Source organism: Ranitomeya variabilis, chromosome 3 (genome assembly GCF_051348905.1).
Source record: "Ranitomeya variabilis isolate aRanVar5 chromosome 3, aRanVar5.hap1, whole genome shotgun sequence".
Taxonomy (NCBI): Eukaryota; Metazoa; Chordata; class Amphibia; order Anura; family Dendrobatidae; genus Ranitomeya; species Ranitomeya variabilis.
Window position 1 is genome coordinate 15,495,655 of NC_135234.1, and position 18,052 is coordinate 15,513,706.

The following is an 18,052-nucleotide window of genomic DNA, read 5'->3' on the forward strand; positions in this document are numbered from 1 at the left end:
CTTAGCCCTGAAAAACCCTTAAGTAGAGACTTATTTCTCTGAAATTTTGTTCAAATTTCACAGAAAAAATGACGAATTTCCAGGACTACTTCACTGAAGAAAATATACTTACTATGGTGCAATATGGCGGCACGCAGAGTGACTCTACAACTGTATTCTTCGTGCATTGTGCCCCCTGCCATTTTTATGGCGTCTGCACATTTGTAGGTGTAGTCGCGAGGTGACGATGATCGCATGGTTATAATTAATTACATCACTCACTACTCTTTGATTAAAACAATACCATTTACTGGAGATTATGGCAGAATAAGTATTACTCATCATGAATCAGATTATATAGAAAGAATATTCAGATTACATTATTGGGAATACTTTGTAACATTTCTCTCGATGAGTGATTCCATTCGCAAACAATACAGATGACGTTATTCAGAGAATGTGCAAAACAGAATTTTCCCAAAGTGGATCCCAATCAAATCACTATTAAAAGGGAAGGAGGGGAGTGACCTATGGATACAGTGGGTGGATAATTCTCTTATTGTACAACTGTTGCCTTAGAGAATGGAGGGCAGGGGGTGGATTTCGTGAAAGTACAGTTTCAGGGGGGTCACAATGTGGACATATTTTAGCTCCCATATCACAGCCGAAACACCTGGACCCAAGTGGTTCCAAAAACCATTGTGATCTATCCAAGATGAAACTCGAAAGAAGCCATTTTTATTATCAGGATGGGCTGATGATCTAATGTGTTAGGGGGATACATGACCCTCTGTCCAAACCGTCGATGTCTGGGGAAGAAAAGACCAGAAAAGTTGGACATGAGGAGGTACGCCGGTGCCATAATGGGGAGTTAAGAGAGCATGTGAATGGTTGTGTTGGGAGAGATTTGATGATTGTTATAAATGTATCACCACTTTAATAGGGATTGATTTGATCTCTTTATGATCAATGGTGGTCCATTTCCTTAGATCCACACTAATCCTGAGAATAAAGACGATGTCTCTCGGTTTAACATCTTGACGTTTGTTTTTTTTCCTGCCAGCCCCAATCACTTGAATGGGTTCTTAATGCTTGCATTCAGCGGGAATCTCAATCGAATGGGTCCCAATGTAAAACCATCCAAAGATGGAAATAGCCCTATAAAATTAGTTCAGTAGAACCGCGGGGGAGGGTCCAAGTGTTGATGCCATAATACAGGAGCTAAGATAAAGTCATAATATTATCATCCAAAAAACTGTTCCCACTCATGAACTTCTATAAATATTGGCCATTGGTTAAAATTTTGGGTGAAAAATGGCGTGAAACATACATTTACCAAGAAATAACTCTTTGACAAAGCACACGGTCATGGCGCCTCCCTTATAGGACTCAACCATACGTATAATCATTTTTTAGTAATGCTTCATTATAATGTCACTTCAAAGGCACTACATACTGAATATAGAGCAAAAATCATTTCCCACGGTCCTCGAAACTAGTGGAATATAGAGATGACATCAACTTTATTCAATGACAGTTCTACAGCGCAGGAGATAGAATGACTCTCGAAAGTAAACCCCCTTCTACAATTAACATTTGTTCCTTCATGCACCGTAAAAGAAAAGAAAAAACACACGTTTCACAATAGTTACATAGATTTCATGTGTCTCTAATGTGCGATGTTGACAATTCAGACCTGGCGAGTTGACGTAAAAACAACCAGGAAAATGGGATGGAGGAAGAAGGACTACTGTGTTTTATCGGATCGATCAGTTCTGATCTGGTTACACCAACAGATCCATCATCGGGAAAAAAAAATTGGGGCAAAATCCATAAGATGTTTTTATTTATGATACGTTCTTGAGAAGTAGAAGAAAGAAAATTGGCATAAAGATTCCCCCATTGTTTTTAATGGACCAACATGGATCGAAAGGGAACAACTTAGAGCTGAATGGATTGAGATTCATTTCACAACTGTAAATCTTCGTCTTGTAGCAGATACTGCCAAAAAGATTTCTGCACCGTAATTGATAGACGTGGTGATGATGAGAAAATGAAATAGTCCTTTTCAGGAAAAGTGATGTAGATTAGGACTATTCCTAGAAAAGTCCAAGCTCTGACTACCCAACGAGCCATGACTCAACTGGCCACTATCTATGTCCTACTTCCTACTAAGGGGGCAAAAAATAGTCATAAACATCTCTCTAACTCTTCCCAAAGAGTTCAAGGAAATGATGGGGTAAGCGGAATTAATGAGATGCTCGTTTATTCCTTATGGCATTGCTGAAATTACTTCAATTTGACTACAATTGAACAGGAAAGGGCCGCCATTGACCATGGGTGTGAAAAGTAAGGATAATTCTGGGAACTATCTTCTTTATGAAGTTGACTTGGGATCTCAAGTACTTTGACCACCCAAGGAGTGGATGAGTCACTCAACTGGACATCAATTATATCAAGAAGTACTTACTGGTGTCCAAAACTGTAGGGTTCAATAAGAAATACAGTGATCAATATGGAATATTTAACTTGTCGAGGGGCTTAAACCATCATCTGCCAGAAGGACACAAAAAGTCAAGTTTTGATACATCATGAAAAATAAAACTCCATGTCAAGAGCTGACTCACTGGGCCACCAGCTGTGTCCTTTACCCTAAAAATATCATCTCTACTTTACCTTACATAATCCAAAAACTCTGCTTCGATAGGAAATGTGGGCGATCTTGACCTCAATGTCTCATGTCCATTATTAAGTGATTGTTTAACCCACCATCTATAACTCATATATTGAAGACTCCATCACACCTGGATCGATATGTGTCATCGGAAAATCACGTCACCACCTCAAGCCAAGGCAAACTAACTGCAGACTTATTTTGTGTTGCTTTTCCGACCAATCTGAGGTATGAAAATGATTTTTGTTTTTTTCACGAAAACCCTGTAAAACCAATGTTATCGACACCCCATTAACCTGTATGCAGAGTCAGTAGCTGCTCCCCTAATATCCAGGTGATTTCTCTAAATTTCGCAGTACATAAGTTTGGCTGGTCGTCTGTGATCTGCAAGGTCCTAAGTATATGGTTGACTGATAAAGCACCCTGGTGGGAACGAGAGCAATTATTATACAATTTATACCCTATGGCTATTGGTTGGATGCTCTCCTAGTGCCTATAGGCTCCTTACCCTATCATGCAAAAAAGTATTTAATAGTGCGGCAATTGGCTCTCTATGAACAAAACCCTGTTTGCTTTGATATGTGTTAGTGTCCCTACGGCAAGCTTTGCACACACTCACGCACACACACGAAAAGCAGGCAAGAAAAGCAGTCCCTGTAAGATTTGAGCCCCGAAAAGAGTTTTAAACCCTTTGCCCCTATATAGCATTTTATTTTTCATTCTGGCTGTGCGCTGGTGAACTTGGATCAAATTCCCCGGTTGTCTCTAAAATCGAGAAAAAAAAGGGAAAAGGATTAAACTGTTGAGCGCAAAACCCAACAAATAGAAAGAGGTTGTGCCTTTCGCAACAGGAGTAGAGGCAAAGGGATTAAAGACGGACGCTCAACTTGTGGAGAAGGTAGATGTCACGTGGAGGACACCAGTGGTGAAGACCTCGAAAAGATCAAAATTTACAAAACTAATCTATATATATCTTCTAATAGTCATGTGTCCTTAGTAGGGTCAGGAGTGGTTGCCCAGATGTGTCTACAAAACTCAAACCCAATGTGGTAGCACGTCCTATAGGTAGTGAGGTCGTCAACGTGAAACGCGTGTCCTCCAGAGTGCACCATCTACTGGACCACGCGGTCGAGCCGATGCTAGAACCTGTTTGTGGTAGGAGGAACTCAAAAAAAAAAAAGTTTCCTACTCCAAAAAGGCTGAGGGACACCAGAAAACCAGGGTAAATCTTATCATTAACAATAGTCCATCGGGAATGAGCGAGAGAGAGAGGCTGGAACACCAGAGATAAGACAATTACATGAAAAAAGAATTTCTGAGAAACAAAAAGACAGGAAAATTAAAAACAAAATTTTTACAACATTTCAATGTTCTCAGCGTTAATTGGTTCTTGACACAGATTTCAGTCCCTTCGTCTTGCATGTTGTTTGGGTTTCTTGTAGAATTTTCTCGTCTTCTTGGTATTTATAGATTTTATTTTTCCCCAATGTATATTTTTCCATTGTTTCCCAACACGCTTCGTGAAGGAAACAGTCCCGTCTCTCTCTCCTCCTATCCCATATTACATTTTTTTCTGTATTTTCTTTTTTTTTTCTTGTATATATGTATTTTTATTAACATTTGCAAATTAGGCAGAAGAGGGAAAGAGCCATAAGCCAGATGGAAGCAGCCAGGTTGGTGGATCCATTGTCTGCTATCACCGTCCCAGGTCCTGTTAGAAAGACAAAACAAAGAAGGTCAGTACTTTTCATAAAGCCTCCTTGTGTAATGCTTAATAGTTTATTCCAAGCCGACGGTGATAGTCACAGCTCACCTCCTCATCCTTCCTGCACAATAAATTCTGTGCGAGTCACAAAGCATGACGACAATAGTTTCCCACAGAATTTTATAGATGATAGTCACAGCTCACCTCCTCATCCTTCCTGCACAATGAATTCTGTATAAGCATGACCAAAATAGTTTCCCACACAATTTTATAGATGATAGTCACAGCTCCCCTCCACCCACTCCCTGAACAATGACCTCTGCACAGGTAACAGAGCATGCCCACAACACTTATAATTTGTAAATGTGATGGTCACAGCTCCCCTGCTCTCACTCACTAATAAAAATGACATCTGCACCGATCACACACCAATCCTAAAAATCGTGTAGGTGATGGTCACAGTTCTCTTCTTACTACCTCTGCACATGGTCACAGAGCATGCCCACAACACTATTCTAAAAATTGTACGGGTGATGGTTATAGGTCGTCTCACTCCCTAATAAATATTACATCTGCATAAATCACAGAGCATGTCCACAACCCCCTCCTATTAAAGACCACAGGTGATGGTCACAGTTTTCTTCCTCCTACAACCTGATCAATGACCTCTGCACAGATCACAGAGCATGTCCACAACACTCTCCTGAAAAAGTTTACAGGTGATAGGCACAATTCTCTTCCTCGCACTACCTGATCAAGGACTTCTATACAAGTCACATCACAGAGCATGTCCACAACACTTCCCCATTGAAGTCTATAGGTGATGGTCACAGTTCCCCTCCTCCTACCTGATCAATGACGTCTGTACAGGTGACAGAGCATGGCCACACTTCCCCATTGAAGTCTATAGGTGATGGTCACAGTTCCCCTACTCCTACTACCTGATCAGTGACCTCTGTACATGAGACAGAGCATGGCCACAACACTTCCCCATTGAAGTCTATAGGTGATGGTCTATAGGTGATGGTCTATAGGTGATGGTCACAGTCCCCCTCCTCCTTCTACCTGATCAATGACCTCTGCACAGGTGACAGAGCATGGCCACAACACTCTTCTAAATAAGTCAATGGAAGGAGACCGCATACATAATCTCCCCAGATTACTGAGCGTGCCCACAACACTTTACCATAGTAGTCAATGATTTCAAGGTCAGAAGAAGTAAATGATTCATCGTAGGCAATATGGCCGACACCATAATGAAGCGCAAAATATCAAATACAATAAATCAATAATCATAAAATAAAAACAAATGAAAAATATGTTTCAATCTCTGATTCTAATTTGTTAAAAATCTATATGGTTGATGAGTTCCCTTTAAAGAACTTTCCCAATGTAGAAAGTAAAAAGACATCACCGACTTCTGGGACCCCCAGCAACAATCCTCAGAATGGGCACCAGTAACAGGCTGTAAATGGCACGCTGCACTACACGTAACCATGTCATTACCACTTTATAAAAAAAGACAGCGGGCAAAGAACAAGGGCAAAAACGCCGAAGAAAACATGGCAATTTCGGAAAAAACTGCTATTTTTGAGACCACCCTTAAACTGGCCAACCTCGAGGAAGTCATTGATCACGGAGAGGAGCGTCACATTTGCACATCTGGCGGGTCAGCGCTCCTCTCAGGTCAATCAGGGGAACAGATCTGGAGTCGCTCTCCGGGGTCCTGTTTATCAGCCTCATCCAATCAATGGGATCAATGACAAGAGATGTGATTACTTGGAAGATGGGAGTGGGGGAAGCATAAACAGACGGCGGAGAAGTAAATTCTGCAGATTGTAGAATAGAGGCAGCAGCAATGTCCGATATTATGGCGCAGTCACAGATCGGATGATCCTCCCGATACGCCCCGATCACATAAAGTAAATGTTACAATCCTCCTGTTACCAAGTATCAGCCGAGAAGTATCCAGACGCATAGAAGGGTCACATCGTGAGGGAAATAAGTAGTTGATTCACTGCCGATTTGGTACATTTTCCCACCTACAAACAATGGAGAGGTCTGTAACATTTACCGTAGGTACACTTCACCTGTGCGAGACAGAATCTAAAGATAAAAAACAGGAAATCACATTGTAGGATTTTTACATAATTAATTTGCATTTTATTGCATTAAATAAGTATTTGATACAATAGAAAAACAGAACTTAATATTTGGACCATTGTTAGCAGTTACAGAGGTCAGATGTTTCCTGTAGTTCTTGACCAGGTTTGCACACACTGCAGCAGGGATTTTGGCCCCCTCCTCCTTACTGATCTTCTCCAGATCTTTCAGGTTTCGGGGCTGTCGCAGGGTAACATTGAGTTTCAGCCCCTTCCAAAGATTTTCTAGTGGGTTCACGTCTGGAGACTGGCTAGGCCACTCCAGGACTGTGAATACTTCTTACGGAGACACTCCTTAGTTGCCCTGGCTGTGTGTTTCGGGTCATTCTCATGCTGGAAGACCGAGCCATGACCCATCTTCAATGCTCTTACTGAGGGAAGGAGGTTGTTGGCCAAAATCTTGCGATACATGACCCCTTCCATCCTTCCTTCAATATGGTGCAGTTGTCCTGTCCCCTTTGTAGAAAAGCATCCCCAAAGTATGATGTTTCCCCCACCATGCTTTACATTTGGGATGGTGTTCTTTGGGTTGTTATTATCCTTCTTCTTCCTCCAAACATGGCGAGTGGAGTTGATACCAAAAAGTTCTATTTTGGTCTCATTTGCCCACATGACCTTCTCCCATGCCTCCTCTAGATCACCTGGATGGTCGTTGGTGAACTACAAACGGGCCTGGACATGTGCTGGTGTGAGCAGGGGGACCTTGCGTGTCCTGCAGGATTTTCATCCATGATGGTGTAGTGTGTTACTAACAGTAATGTTTGGGACTGTGGTCCCAGCTCTCTTCAGGTCACTGACCAGGTCCTCTCATGTAGTTCTGGGCTGATTCATGACCTTTCTCAGGATCATCCTTACCCCACGAGGTCAGAGCCTGCATGGAGCACCAGACCATGGAAGATTGACAGTCATCTTGTGTTTCTGTCATTTTCTGATAATTGTTCCAACAGTTGTTGCCTTCTCACCAAGCTGCTTTCCTATTGTCCTGTATCACATCTCAGCCTTGTGCAGGTCTACAATTCTGTCCCTGGTGTCCTTAGACAGCTCTTTGGTCTTGGCCATGGTGGAGAGGTTGGCGTATGATTGAGTGTGTGGACAGGTGTCTGTTATACAGGTAACAAGATCAAACAGGTGCAATTAATACAGGTAATGAGTGCAGAGTAGGAGGCTTCTTACAGATGAACTAACAGGTCTGTGAGAGGCAGAATTCTCGCTGGTTGGTCGGTGATCAAATACTTATTTCATGTAATAAAATGCAATTTAATTATGTAAAAATCCTAGAATGTGATTTTTTGGTTTTAATTTTTAGATTCTGTCTCTCACAGGTGAAGTGTATCTACAATAATAATTACAGACCTCTCCATTCTTTGTAGGTGGGAAAACTTTCAAAATCGACAGCGTAACAAATACTTATTTTCCCTACTGTATACAGCACACACAGGCATGAGGGATTCATACTCTCCTTACTCTATGCAGCACTATGCAGATACAGCAGTAAAGAGCAGCGTGGCTCTGAATACAGCTCTGGGGAGAGGTAAACACTTACTAGAAAGTAACAGCTTGGCAGACATTATACAGCAGTACTCAACAGTGTAGCTGTGAATTCAGAACTCTAGTGAGATTACTTACTAGAAACTAGTAGCATGGAGGAAATTATACAGCAGTAGTAAGCAGTGTAGCTGTGAATCTAGTTCTAGCTTGATATAAAAGACTTAGTAAAAAATCAACAGCATGGAAGATATCATACATCAGTAACTGAGATAAACACTTACTAGAAAGCATCAGTATGGTGGAAATTATATATCAGTATTGGGCAATGTAACTTTATTCTCATATCCGGGGTGAGATGTAACACACTATAGGCAGCTGTAATGTGATCCCTCAGTGACCTGGTAGTGTGTGTCTGTGTGCAAGTCTCACATTTCTACTATTTTTTCTTCAATCATAAACAACATTACATTACATAGCTTTACATGTCATCATTTATAACGTTGGGCCGCTGTGGGCAGGTTTAGGGTTGAACCCAACATTCTGACTAATAGACGCCTCAGCTGATAAACTGAAGAGTCTCTAAGGTCCTGGAATCTGATTGGCTGAGCTGAATGACATTTACATAAATAACTAAAAGTACATATGGTGCCGCCATTCAGTATATTTTCTGTAATCTGTGCACTATCGGGGTCCCGGCCCCTCAGGGGCGCAGTTTTCCAGCTACGTGACTCCGGGAGTGTGATGCGTCGGCCTCGCAGCAGGGACTGGTCCAGGAATAAGGTGAAGCCCAGGAGCGGAGCGGAGCCGACTCATTTTCCCTCTTTGCTGCTCCACACTTTACATTTTCCATCCAGATTATGTGGAGCAGCGAGGAGACTCCAGGGGACAGACAGCAGCAGAGGAGGATTCTCCACCATCTCCAACCCTCCTCCGCCAGAGCACAGACCATCGCTGGAGCCCCCGACATTCAATACAGGACAATAGAAGGAGCGCGGCCTCACACTATATTGGAGCCATGGAGGCGCGAGGCCTCACACTATATTGGAGCCATGGAGGCGCGAGGCCTCACACTATATTGGAGCCATGGAGGCGCGAGGCCTCACACTATATTGGAGCCATGGAGGCGCGAGGCCTCACACTATATTGGAGCCATGGAGGCGCGAGGCCTCACACTATATTGGAGCCATGGAGGCCTCACACTATATTGGAGCCATGGAGGCCTCACACTATATTGGAGCCATGGAGGCGCGAGGCCTCACACTATATTGGAGCCATGGAGGCGCGAGGCCTCACACTATATTGGAGCCATGGAGGCGCGAGGCCTCACACTATATTGGAGCCATGGAGGCACGAGGCCTCACACTATATTGGAGCCATGGAGGCGCGAGGCCTCACACTATATTGGAGCCATGGAGGCGCGAGGCCTCACACTATATTGGAGCCATGGAGGCACGAGGCCTCACACTATATTGGAGCCATGGAGGCCTCACACTATATTGGAGCCATGGAGGCGCGAGGCCTCACACTATATTGGAGCCATGGAGGCACGAGGCCTCACACTATATTGGAGCCATGGAGGTGCGAGGCCTCACACTATATTGGAGCCATGGAGGCCTCACACTATATTGGAGCCATGGAGGCCTCACACTATATTGGAGCCATGGAGGCCTCACACTATATTGGAGCCATGGAGGTGCGAGGCGCGGCAGACCGCATACGCTGACACACCCTTTGTACTATGATTAAGAACCAGTCGGTTTGATAATGCGTCAGGCCAGGAGTTTCCCGGTTATTTGCCTTTTCTAGACTAATGGTTTTATACCATAACTTTAACCATGTTATACATTAAAGATTTTTATTTTTAAATAATTAGTCACTGATGGATCTGTTGCTGGAAACCTCTCCTGCTTTCATACTGCTCGTTTGCTGCTAACACAAAAAACTTTCCGTGCACAGCCACTGGGTTCTACTGCAGTGAGATGGATTTTTTCTACTAAGATTTTCTACATATTACACTGCACACTCTAAATACTACACTGCACTCTCTACGTACTACATTGCACTCTACATACAACACTGCACTCTCTACATACTACACTGCACTCTCTACATACTACACTGCACTCTCTACATACTACACTGCACTCTACATACTACACTGCACACTACATACTACACTGCACTCTCTACATACTACACTGCACTCTCTAAATACTACACTGCACTCTCTACATACTACACTGCACTCTACATACTACACTGCACACTACATACTACAATGCACTCTCTACATACTACACTGCACTCTCTAAATACTACACTGCACTCTCTAAATACTACACTGCACTCTCTACGTACTACATTGCACTCTACATACTACACTGCACTCTCTACATACTACACTGCACTCTCTAAATACTACACTGCACTCTCTACATACTACACTGCACTCTACATACTACACTGCACACTACATACTACAATGCACTCTCTACATACTACACTGCACTCTCTAAATACTACACTGCACTCTCTAAATACTACACTGCACTCTCTACATACTACACTGCACTCTCTACATACTACACTGCACTCTCTACATACTACACTGCACTCTCTACATACTACACTGCACTCTCTACATACTACACTGCACTCTCTACATAATACACTGCACTCTCTACATAATACACTGCACTCTCTACATACTACACTGCACACTACATACTACAATGCACTCTCTACATACTACACTGCACTCTCTAAATACTACACTGCACTCTCTAAATACTACACTGCACTCTCTACATACTACACTGCACTCTCTACATACTACACTGCACTCTCTACATACTACACTGCACACTACATACTACAATGCACTCTCTACATACTACACTGCACACTACATACTACAATGCACTCTCTACATACTACACTGCACTCTCTAAATACTACACTGCACTCTCTAAATACTAAACTGCACTCTCTACATACTACACTGCACTTTCTACATACTACACTGCACACTCTACATACTACACTGCACACTACATACTACAATGCACTCTACATACTACACTGCACTCTCTACATACTACACTGCACTCTCTACATACTACACTGCACTCTCTACATACTACACTGCACACTCTACATACTATACTGCACACTCTCAATACTACACTGCACTCTCTACATACTACACTGCACTCTCTACATAACACAAAGCACACTCTACATGCTACACTGCACTCTACATATTACACTGCACTCTCTAAATACTACACTGCACACTCTACATACTACACTGCACACTCTACATACTACACTGCACACTCTACATACTACACTGCACACTCTACATACTACACTGCACTCTCTACATACTACACTGCACTCTCTACATACTACACTGCACTCTCTACATACTACACTGCACACTCTACATACTATACTGCACACTCTCAATACTACACTGCACTCTCTACATACTACACTGCACTCTCTACATAACACAAATCACACTCTACATGCTACACTGCACTCTACATATTACACTGCACTCTCTAAATACTACACTGCACACTCTACATACTACACTGCACACTCTACATACTACATTGCACTCTCTACATACTACACTGCACACTCTACATACTACACTGCACACTCTACATACTACACTGCACACTCTACATACTACAATGCACACTCTACATATTACACTGCACTCTCTACATACTACACTGCACACTCTACATACTACACTGCACACTCTACTACATACTACACTGCACACTCTACATACTACACTGCACACTCTACATACTACAATGCACACTCTACATATTACACTGCACTCTCTACATACTACACTGCACACTCTACATACTACACTGCACTCTCTAAATACTACACTGCACACTCTACAAACTACACTGCACTCTCTACGTACTACACTGCACACTCTACATACTACATTGCACTCTCTACATACTACACTGCACACTCTAAATACTACACTGCACACTCTAAATACTACACTGCACTCTACATGCTACACTGCAGTTTCTAAATACTACACTGCACACACTACATATTACACTGCACACTACATACTACACTGCACTTTCTAAATACTACACTGCACACTAAATACTACACTGCACTCTCTACATACTACATTGCACTCTCTACATACTACACTGCACTCTCTAAATACTACACTGCACTCTCTAAATACTACACTGCACTCTCTACATACTACACTGCACTCTCTACATACTACACTGCACTCTCTACATACTACACTGCACACTCTACATACTACACTGCACTCTTTACATATTACACTGCACTCTCTACATACTACACTGCACACTCTACATATTACACTGCACACTCTCAATACTACATTGCACTCTCTACATACTACACTGCACGCTCTAAATACTACACTGCACACTCTAAATACTACACTGCACTCTCTACATGCTACACTGCAGTTTCTAAATACTACACTGCACACACTACATATTACACTGCACACTCTACATACTACAATGCACACTCTACATATTACACTGCACTCTCTACATACTACACTGCACACTCTACATACTACACTGCACTCTCTAAATACTACACTGCACACTCTACAAACTACACTGCACTCTCTACGTACTACACTGCACACTCTACATACTACACTGCACTCTCTACATACTACACTGCACACTCTAAATACTACACTGCACACTCTAAATACTACACTGCACTCTACATGCTACACTGCAGTTTCTAAATACTACACTGCACACACTACATATTACACTGCACACTACATACTACACTGCACTTTCTAAATACTACACTGCACACTAAATACTACACTGCACTCTCTACATACTACATTGCACTCTCTACATACTACACTGCACTCTCTAAATACTACACTGCACTCTATAAATACTACACTGCACTCTCTACATACTACACTGCACTCTCTACATACTACACTGCACTCTCTACATACTACACTGCACACTCTACATACTACACTGCACTCTTTACATATTACACTGCACTCTCTACATACTACACTGCACACTCTACATATTACACTGCACACTCTCAATACTACATTGCACTCTCTACATACTACACTGCGCGCTCTAAATACTACACTGCACACTCTACTACACTGCACTCTCTACATGCTACACTGCAGTTTCTAAATACTACACTGCACACACTACATATTACACTGCACACTCTACATACTTCATTGCACTCTCTACATACTACACTGCACACTACATATTGCAGTGCCACTCTACATACTACACTGCACACACTACATACTACACTGCATACTGTACTTAATACACTGCACTCTACATATTACACGGCACTCTCTACATACTACACTGCATACTCCACATAACTGCACTCTCTACATACTACACTGTACTCTCTACATATGACACTGCATACTGTGCTTACTACACTGCACACTGTAATTACTACACTGCACTCTACATATTACACTGCATACTGTAGTTACTACACTGCACACTGTAATTACTACACTGCACTCTACATGTTACACTGCATACTGTACATACTACACACTACACTCCATACTATATATACTACACTGCACAGCCTACGTACTGCATGGCATACTACAAACTTCACTGGATACTCTACATACTACACTGGATACTACGCTGCATACTGTACATACCGCACTGGATATTCTGCAAATTCACCATTTAGTAGCAGAGCTGTAAGTTTCACATTCAGCAGAACATTGCTGGATTACTGAGTTTTTGAAGTGTAACGTGCCTGGAGTCTCCATAACCATAAGGCTATGTTCACACGATGCGGTTTTCGCTGCGGATCCGCAGACGTTTTCCATGCAGGGTACAGTACAATGTTACCCTATGGAAAACGAAATCCGCTGTGCCTACTATCCTTTTTTCGGCTTGAAAATCAGTGCGGATTTTCAGCGGAAAAAAAGAAGTAGCATGTCAATTCTTTCTGCGGATTCCGCAGCGGTTTTCCACCTGCACCAATAGGAAAATGCAGCTGGAAACCCGCAGTGGAATCCGCAGTAGAAAAAGGACTGAAAACCGCAGTGAAAACCACTGCAGGTTTTGCACTGCGGTTTTCACAAATCAGGACCTGAAAAATCCGCAGCGAAAAAAGAACAGTGTGAACAAGCCCTAAATGTGGACTTATTTGCCCATTTTCCTGCCCACACTTGGACTAGTCAGGGAATCCTAGATGCTATAGCTTTACCACCTTAGGCTCTATAGAGGGGATTTCTCCCAAGGTGTGCCCCCTTCCCTTTTATTAAGTGATTGCGTTCAGGTAAATTTACCAGACATCAGTAATCGTCCTCTGCTAGACTATATGGGGAAGAAGAGGAAACCTGGAATAACGAATGGGAGCGCTGATTGATAATTTGGACACGTAATCGCGTCTGCTGGACACTAAATCTCCAGATCCACTGGAAGGTTGGAAGGTTAGGGCTTATCCATTTTAATAAGTCCAGGTGTATATTTAATCAGTTCCCCTGTTAATATGCATCTCCTGCCTAATTATGAGGCTTGGTGCAGAGAGTATAGCTTAGTCTCTGCTGCCATCAGGTGGGCAAAGTGTGGAATTACAACTGAATGTGTAAAGTATCATTACTGATGCTTTTATGACTCCTCAGTAGGACAAGGTGGACTGAGAAGAGCTCCCAGTATTTGTCTCCTATGCCCCTGACCCTATAATGGCACCAAAAAACCTGTGGGTTGTATATATCTATGATACTGCACCCATAAGTAAGCACATGCTTTAATTGTGCCATTTTATTATTATGGGGTGTTCAGACCTCAATTCACACCTTTTAGTACATAATGACTATAATGCCAGCGAGGAGTCGGCTCAGACACCAGATACAATGTCTACAGTTTTCTGCCAAAAATGTTAATACATTTATCACTCCCCATTATTGCTCAATTCCAGAAGTATTTGTGACAGTACAAAAAGCATAAAGTCACATTCTTTGTGACAACTGTGCAACTTTTTGACACCTGATAACTACTAAGGAAGGAATTTGTACTAATTTGCACTTTTTGTTTTGGCTTTTTCCTGCGTGTGCAAAATTTTACATTTTATTGCACAATTTTCCTAACATTTGCACCAGTACAGAGAGTTCAGGGTTTTTTTATTTTTACCAGAAAATGGAGACCAGATTTGCTTTTGTGGATCTTTTTTAGATATATTTATGACTTGTTGCAAGTCATCTATCATACTGCCTGGAGGTGCGGATGGTCAGGATAGAAAAGATCCTTCTAGTAAGAAAAACCTCAGGGCTGAGAAGATTCTTTCTTTGTGACTGTTCTGAAGTTTGATATTAGAGGGGATTATTGCTCATCAGCAGAGGTGGGAAAATCATTTTCCGGAGTGGCCACATGAAAGATTGTGACTGTTCTGGAGGCCGAACCAATGGGCTGAAATTAATTATATTCAATATTAACAAATGATTATTGCTTATTATTGAGCAGATCAAATCCAAAGAATTTACTGCTTTTTATAAAGTTTATAAATCATACCACATGTTATTCAACCCTTGCTCCATGATCAACAGCTACCAACACAGCATGATATACCCACAGCTCCAAAACACAGTATGATGTCCCCACAGCTCCCACACACTGTACGATGTCCCCACAGCTCCCACACACAGTATAATGTCCCCACAGCTCCCACACAGTATAATGTCCCCACAGCTCCCACACAGTATAATGTCCCCACAGCTCCCACACACAGTATAATGTCCCCACAGCTCCCACACACAGTATTGTCATGGTTCCCAATGGCAGGGACTCAGGCAAAAATGGACTAGCTCTAGGAATGATGGAATCTCAGATGACCGCGACGCTGAACCTAACACGCAACTAATAGTAGCCAGGGGGTGTGCCTACGATTATCCCTAGACACCTCGCACCAGCCGGAGATCTAGTTACCCCCTAGTAGAGGAATACACAGACCTGGCTTGCCTCCAGGGAAACCCCAAAAGTGATAGTAGCCCCCCACATATAATAACGGTTAGGTAAGAGGAAAACACGTACGCAGTATGAATATAGATTCAGCAAAGAGAGGCCCTCTGACTAGATAGATGAAAATACAAAAGAGGACTTAGCGGTTACCTCAAAACCCTAAACAGCCATCCTGAAATTACTTTAACTCCGTTATCAACTCATGACACCGGAGTAGTAATTTCAGATCACTAGAGCTTCCAGCAGCAAGAGAAATATAAATGCGTGCTGGACAAACAAACACAAAAAAAAGCCAAAGATCCAACTTAGCTGAATTGCAGACTTGGAGCAGGTAGCAAGCAACAGAGGTGCTCTGGTAACATTGATTGCCAGCACTAGAATGACTGAGAAGCCAGACTAAATAGGAAACTCCCTGTTTCCTGATGGGAACAGGTGCAAGACAAAAGTCAGCCAGTACCACCAGTAACCACCAGAGGGAGCCCAAAAACAGAATTCACAACAGTACCCCCCCTTAAGGAGGGGGCACCGAACCCTCATGAGAACCACCAGGGCGATCTGGATGTGCCCTATGAAAGGCGCGAACCAAATCAGAGGCATGAACATCAGAGGCAGTCACCCAAGAATTATCCTCCTGACCGTATCCCTTCAATTTAACCAAATATTGAAGTCTCCGTCTGGAAACGCGAGAGTCCAAAATCTTCTCCACAACATACTCCAATTCACCCTCCACCAGCACAGGAGCAGGAGGCTCAACAGAAGGAACAACCGGTACCTCGTACCTCCGCAACAACGACCGATGGAAGACATTATGAATGGTGAAAGATGCTGGTAGGTCCAAACGAAAAGATACAGGATTAAGAATCTCCAAAATCTTATAAGGACCTATGAACCGAGGTTTAAACTTAGGAGAAGAGACCTTCATAGGGACAAAACGAGAAGATAACCACACCAAGTCCCCAACACGAAGACGATGACCCACACGACGATGACGATTAGCAAACTGCTGAGTCTTCTCCTGAGACAACTTCAAATTGTCCACCACATGACTCCAAATCCGGTGCAGTCTATCCACCACCGTGTCCACTCCAGGGCAATCCGAAGATTCCACCTGGCCAGATGAAAAACGAGGGTGAAACCCTGAATTGCAAAAGAAAGGAGAAACCAGAGTGGCAGAACTGGCCCGATTATTGAGGGCAAACTCTGCCAACGGCAAAAAGGCGACCCAATCATCCTGATCAGCAGACACAAAACACCTCAAATACGTCTCCAAGGTCTGATTAGTTCGCTCCGTCTGGCCATTAGTCTGAGGATGGAATGCAGACGAAAAAGACAAATCAATGCCCATCCTGGCACAGAACGCTCGCCAGAACCTAGACACAAATTGAGACCCCCTGTCAGAAACGATGTTTTCCGGGATACCATGTAAACGAACCACATTCTGAAAAAATAAAGGAACCAACTCAGATGAAGAAGGCAATTTGGGCAAGGGTACCAAATGAACCATCTTAGAAAAATGGTCACACACCACCCAAATAACGGACATTTTCTGAGAAACCGGGAGGTCCGAGATAAAGTCCATAGAGATGTGCGTCCACGGCCTCTTCGGTATAGGCAAGGACAACAACAATCCACTAAACAGCAAGGCTTGGCCCGAGCACAAACATCACAAGACTGTACAAAGGCACGCACATCCCGAGACAGGGAAGGCCACCAGAAGGACCTGGCCACCAAATCTCTGGTACCAAAAATTCCAGGGTGACCTGCCAACACAGAAGAATTAACCTCTGAGATGACTCTACTGGTCCATTCATCTGGAACAAACAGTCTCCCAGGCGGACAATGATCAGGCCTATCAGTCTGAAACTCCTGCAAAGCACGTCGCAAGTCTGGGGAGACAGCAGACAAAATCACCCCATCCTTAAGGATACCCGTAGGCTCAGAATCACCAGAGGAGTCAGGCTCAAAACTCCTAGAAAGGGCATCT

At 42.9% G+C, this 18,052-nt stretch overlaps 1 protein-coding gene across 2 annotated transcripts in view; it reads right to left on the reverse strand.

Moving 5' to 3' along the window:
• Window positions 1–261: 261 nt before the first annotated feature.
• The window catches only part of LSAMP (limbic system associated membrane protein), a 906,496-nt gene continuing 888,705 nt past the window's right edge, over window positions 262–18,052 (reverse strand). For both annotated transcript variants that reach the window (XM_077293714.1, XM_077293713.1), the window contains one exon: window positions 262–4,364. In XM_077293714.1, coding sequence (XP_077149829.1) covers window positions 4,267–4,364 — 98 coding nt within the window. In that variant the 3' untranslated portion in view covers window positions 262–4,266. The remainder of the gene's footprint in view (window positions 4,365–18,052) is intronic.